Source organism: Salvelinus sp. IW2-2015, unplaced genomic scaffold (assembly GCF_002910315.2).
Source record: "Salvelinus sp. IW2-2015 unplaced genomic scaffold, ASM291031v2 Un_scaffold1817, whole genome shotgun sequence".
Classification (NCBI taxonomy): domain Eukaryota; kingdom Metazoa; phylum Chordata; class Actinopteri; order Salmoniformes; family Salmonidae; genus Salvelinus; species Salvelinus sp. IW2-2015.
The window spans coordinates 8,180-14,705 of NW_019943190.1; the positions used below are offsets into that span (position 1 = coordinate 8,180).

The window sequence follows — 6,526 nt, forward strand, 5'->3', positions numbered from 1 at the left end:
TAGTACCAGTACCCAGATCAATGTGGAGCTATTATAAGGACATATCAGTACCAGACTCAATGTGGAGCTATATACGAGGGAAGTACCAGATCAATGTGGATCTAATATACAGGAAAGAGTACTAATCCAGATCAAATGTGGAGCTTATAAGAGTACATCAAGGTATACAGGAGTACCAAGATCAATGTGGAGCTATATACAGGGAGTAGCGCAGGATCAATGTGGCATCTATATTACAGGACAGGAGTAACCAGTACGCGAGATCAATGTCGACCTATTAATACAGGAGTACAGTACCAGTAATCAATGAAGGCGTACTATTACAGGAGTACACGTACCAGATCAAATGTGGAGCTATTATACAAGGAAGTAACCAGATCAATGTGGAGCTATATACAGGAAGCTTACTCAGACAGATCAATGTGGAGCTATATACAGGAAGTACCAAGATCAATGTGGAGCTATATACAGGACAGTACCAGGAAATCCAATGTGGAGACTATATATAGAGTACCACATTGGAAGCTATACAGGAGTTACCAGATCAATGTTGGATCTATATTTTGCTATGAATATCACAACATGTGAGTAACAGGTGTACCAGATCAATGTGGAGCTATATACAGGGAGTACCAGATTCAAATTGATTTATAGGAAGTACCATACTAGATGCATGGAGATTACAAGTACCAGATCAATATGGATTATATACAGGAAGTACCAGTACCAGATCAATTGGAGCTATATACTGGGACCGACCAGATCATTGTGGAGCTATATACAGAGACAGTACCAGATCAATGTGGAGCTATATACAGGAAGTACCAGATCCAAGAACAATGTGGAGCTATATAAGGAGTACCAAGATTCAATGTGAGCTAATATACAGGGAGTACCAGATCAATGTGGAGCTATATACAGGAACGTACCAGATCATTCAATGTGGAGTCTATATATACAGGGAGTACAACCAGATCAATGTGGAGCGTATATACCAGGAAGTACGTCAGTCAATGTGGAGCTATATACAGGGACACGTACCAGATCAAATGTGGAGTCTATATACAGGAAGTACCAGTAACCAGATCAATGTGAGCTATATACAGGAGTACAGGATATAATGTGGAGCTATAATACAGGAAGTACCGAATGACATGTGGAGCTATATTACAAGGGAGTACCAGATCAATGTGGAGCTATAACAGGAAGTACATACCAGATCAAATGTGGAAGCTTATACAGGAAGTCAGTACGCAAGATCATGTGGAGCCTATATCAAGGAGTACCAGATCAAATGTGGAGCTACGTATACAGGATAGTACGCTAGATCCAATGTGGAGCTATAATACAGGAAAGTACATACCAGATCAATGGTGGGCATATTAATACAAGGAGTACCAAAGATTCAAATGTTGGAGTCTATATACAGGTACATACCAGATACCAGAAGTCAATGTGGACAGCTATATACAGGAGACCAGTACCAGATCAATTGGAGTCTATATACAGGAAGTACCGTACCAAGATATCAATCGTCGGAAGCCTAATATACAGAACAGTTACCAGTCGTTTTACTTCAACCCTCACTCACACTAATAAATTTCTTGTTACCAAACTATGAGTCTTGGCAACTAGTCGGTTAGGACACTACTTTGTGCAATGACCAAGTAATTTTTCCAACAATTGTTTACAGACCTTATTTCACTTACCAATTTCACCTGTATCAACAATTCAGTGGTGTCAGAAGTTTAATACACTAAAGTTGACTGTACCTCTCTAAACACTTTGTTAAAATGGACATGAACTTCAATTCTCTCCCTCATCTCCAAGGAGGCGGAACCATTAGCTGATCTTTCTGCGTCGCCACACGGCCAGCGCTCCACGTCTCTCATCATGCAGCTCTACGTCACCCTGCCGTGTTGGAGAAGTTTACGAAGGAGCCTCCGCGACCATGGGATCCTCCACAACGGCTGTCTGTGCGAAGGGGAACTGGGCCTGGATAACCACATCGTTAGTCTGAACGTATCTGGTCTGTGTGATCAAGGATGGGTCGCTGAGGCTTGACCCACGGCTCCTTCCACGCCCTGTGTACTCTACGGCGCCGTTATAGCGGACAGCCCTGCAGACCTATTGAGTTTTTAGATGTGAGACTATATGTTATATCTTCTATTCTCTCTAGTTATCATCTATCTGTGTCAACTTGTCTTCTTTTTTTCGCCCTCTTGATATTCTTGTCTTGCTTGTCTTTCGTTCTTGTCTCTTGTCCTTTGTTCTCTTGTCTTGTGGTTTGTTCTCTTGTCTTGTGCTCTTGTCTTTCGGGTCTGTTTCTTCTTGTATTGTCTTGTTCTCTTGTCTTGTCTTTTGTATTGTCTTTGTCTCTTGGTCTTTTCTTGTCACTTGTCTGGTCGGGCTTGTCTTTTATGTTTGTCTTGTCTCTTGTCTTGTCTCCTCTGTCTTGTCTTGTCGTTCTATTGCTCTCTCTGTCTTGTCTCTGTCTTGGTCTCTCTGTCTTGTCTATTTTGTCGTCTTCTGTCTTCTGTCTATTGTCTCTTGTTTGTCTCTTTCTTGTCTTTATGTCAGTCTTGTCACCTTGTCTGGTCTCTCTTGTCTGTTGTTTGTTCTCTTGTCTTTTGTCTCTTGTCTTGTCTCTTGTCTTGTCTTTTGTCGTCTTGTCTCTTGTCTTGTCTCTTGTCTTGTCTCTTGTCTTGTCTTTTGTCGTCTTGTCTTTTGTCTTCTCTTTACTTCTCTTCTCTGATGAATTTGGATGAAAAGTGAAAACGTGCTGTTTCTAAATGACTCTCTCTGTCCCCAGGGCGTACAGATCCCAAAGGGTTGGAGTGTGATGTACAGCATCAGAGACACTCACGACACCTCCGCCGTCTTCAAGGACGTGGACGCCTTCGACCCCGACCGCTTCTCCCAGGAACGCTGCGAGGACAAGGAGGGACGCTTCCACTACCTCCCGTTCGGCGGCGGAGTCCGCTCCTGTCTCGGGAAACAGCTCGCCACTCTCTTCCTCCGTATTCTGGCCGTCGAGCTGGCCAGCACCAGCCGCTTTGAGCTGGCGACCCGGGACTTTCCCAGAGTGGTGACGGTGCCGGTGGTTCATCCGGTGGACGGGTTAAAGGTGAAGTTCTACGGTCTGGATTCTAACCAGAATGAGATTTCATCTGATCTCCTAGCCGACATCAAGACGGAAGAGCTACTGGGAGCCGCGGTGTAGATCGTTGATCTGGATTGGACAAAGCAAGGAGGAAGGAGGAAGGAGAGTGAAGAGGAGGATGGATGGAGGATAGGACAGAAAGAACAAATGAGGATGGGGAGACTGGGAGTGGTTTACTTTCCTTTTTTTCATTCTGCTGATCTATTGGAATGTAGGTCTCCTTTGAACTCTAAAAAGGAACATTCAGAATTCCGATTCCTTCTCTTTGTCGTTTTGTTGTCAGTTGTCAGAACTTTCTGGGAGAGAAAGAAGAAGAACAGAAGCTGCCAAAAAAAAGTTTATAATCTCTATTCCTTTTGTTTTCCAGTAAATATACAAAAACTGTGTATGAATAAATTGAAATGTGATGTAATATAATGAATGAATTAAAAATAGAGAAAGTAACATTAGGTGAAGTTATGCACAATTAGGAAACAGATTCGTAGGGGAGTGTATTTGGATGGAGGGATGAAAGAAAGAAAGAAAGAAAGAAAGAAAGAAAGAAAGAAAGAAAGAAAGAAAGAAAGAAAGAAAGAAAGAAAGAAAGAAAGAAAGAAAGAAAGAAGAAAGGAGAGAGGGGGGAGAGAGGAGGGGAAAGAAATGAATAAAACAGGGTATAATGGTTTATGAACATTTGGAAAGAATAAAAGAGTGGGGAATCTGCACAAGAAGAGAGATGATTCAATGTGAAAAAACAAGCCAGAGACAGATAGAGAAATAGAGGGATAGGAGAAGGGATAGAGAGATAGGAGAGAGAGAGATAGAGAGATGGAGAGAGAGAGAGAGAGATAGATTGATTGATAGATAGAGATAGATAGATAGATAGATGATAGATAGATAGATAGATAGATAAAGATAGATAGATAGATAGATAGATAGATAGATAGATAAGATAGATAGATAGATAGACTAGATAGATAGATAGAAGATAGAGATATAAGGAGAGAGAGATAGGAGAGAGATAGAGAGAGAGAGAGATAGGAGGGATAGAGATAGAAGGTGAGAGAGATAGGAGAGATAGATAGATAGATAGATCCAGATATATAGATAGATAGATAGATAGATAGATAGATAGATCAGATAGATATATACAAGATAGATAGTAGATAGATAGATAGATAGATAGATAGATAGATAGAAGGAGAGAGATAGGAGATAGAGAGATAGAAGGAGAGAGAGATAGGAGAGAGATAGATAGAAGGAGAGAGAGATAGGAGCGAGATATAGAGATAGGAGAGAGATAGAAGGAGAGAGATAGTAGAGAGATAGAAGGAGAGAGAGAGATGGGTATATTTTGTTTTAAGGCCTAGGGGTGATATATGTATTGCATGGTGCTTTAGCTCCAGTCCTGGCAAGCTATATCATTTTCCTCCAGCCCTGCACTAACCTACCTGTCTTAAACAATCAACCTATCACCTATCACAATTAGGTAAATAAGCCTGGGCTGGGTGTTAGCGCTGGGATGGGTACAAAACCCAGAAAATTGACTTTGACTCTCTAGAAGCGGAGTTGAAACAGAGACCCTTGCTAGAGGACTTCAGGGACGATACGAAGGAGATACTCAAAAGCTGGAACGGTATTTCAGTGTGTTAATAACTCAGGTGTGGAAGCGGATCTTTCATTGGACGGATTTTTTAAGGACTTTATTTTTTACTCAACCTGCACATAAGAAAGTGACTATAAATTGTTATTACCCACGTTCCTTCCTCTTCCCCCTWCCAGCCCTCAAACCTGTGCTATGATGTCACATGAAGACATGTCAGTCAGCCTGATGACTGGACTACTTATGGACAAAACAAAGCTAAGTCGGAGAGCGAGGAAGAGTGTCGTTGACCTCTGTGGAACGCCACGGACGACATTTTGACATGCTGCTCCTCTTTATCAACACAAAAAATGCAAAAAAATATATATAAACTTTATTAGCTAACTAGATTAAAACAACCTGCGTCGATATCAGAATCAATCTCGGAACTTATTACTAACTCAAACACCAAGAAATGTCCATCGAGGAGACGGAGGGAAAACACTTCCGAAACAGAACTCCTTCCTTTATGACTCATCAAAAGAACACTTCTGGGATTCACAAACATTCACGGAACATTCCCGAAAAATAACTTTCCGGAATCCTTGGACATTTGGGAGTTTTAACTGGAGGGAGATAGGACCCAGAGACTCTGTTGGGAAAAGCTCATACAAAGTCCGTCCTACAGCTGTCTTCTACAGATACAGTACCGGTCAAAAGTTTTGGACCCACCTACTCATTTCCATGTTTGTTCTTTATTTGTTTTACTATTTTCTACTTTGTAGAATAATAGTGAAGACATCAAAACTATGAAATAACACATTATGGAATCATGTAGAAACCAAAAAAAAAAAAAGTTTTAAACAAATCAAAATATATTTTAATATTTGAGATTCTTCAAAGTAACCACCCTTTGCCTTGATGACAGCTTTGCACACTCTTGGCATTCCTGTCTATAACAATAATAATAATGTAATATAATAATGTCTATAATGTTATAGATGTATATATCCTGTGATCAACCACACCACTGATTGTCTATACTTACTATAAGTAAAGTGAGCTGCTTCCGTGTTTCTAACTGAGCGTTTTAGAACTGCTAAAATATATATAGATTGCAAGTGAGATTCTTCCCCAATTTTTAATTTTTAATAATTATTTTTTTTGTGGTGGATTTTGTGAAAAGCAAGATAGGGACTTACTCTGATTCTTCTGTTTAACAGGTAAGCCATGGGGTCACGTCTGTTTAATACCCTAATATTATCATGATTGGTATTATTGACTATTAATATTTGTCATTGTAGTAAAATATTATTATAAGTTTTATTATATTTCCAGAATAGAGTTTAAGTATAAATTACAAAAAGTCTGTTTGTTGGTAAATATTGTTATATTTAGTATGATATGAATTATTTCCGTTATATATTGTAAAACATTGTTGAATATGTTAATATTGCTTATTGTATTAGTTATTCTTATTTTTTTATTTTTTATTATTATAATAATTATTATCGTTGAATTAATTAATTATAATAATTAAAGAAGATAAGCACTTGCGAGGTATGTTCATTATTGAAGTGTCACATGACTACATTGGTTCTTATGTCTGGGTGCATCCTAAATGGCACCCTATTCTCCAATGGGTCCTGGTATAAAGTAGTGTACTATATAGGGAATAGACCTCTGGTCTAAAGTAGTGCACTACATAGGGAATAGGGCTCTGGTCTAAAGTAGTGCACTACATAGGGAATAGGGCCCTGGTCTAAAGTAGTGCACTATATAGGGAATAGGGCTCTGGTCTA

At 39.6% G+C, this 6,526-nt stretch overlaps 1 protein-coding gene across 1 annotated transcript; it reads left to right on the forward strand.

Annotated features, from left to right (window-relative positions):
* The first annotated feature begins 2,818 nt into the window (after positions 1-2,818).
* On the forward strand, positions 2,819-3,687 carry LOC112072082 (cytochrome P450 26B1-like). The gene has a single exon (XM_070439638.1). It carries the CDS (start codon positions 2,843-2,845, stop codon positions 3,221-3,223), a length of 381 nt encoding a protein of 126 aa, XP_070295739.1. The 5' UTR covers positions 2,819-2,842; the 3' UTR covers positions 3,224-3,687.
* The last annotated feature ends 2,839 nt before the right edge of the window (positions 3,688-6,526 follow it).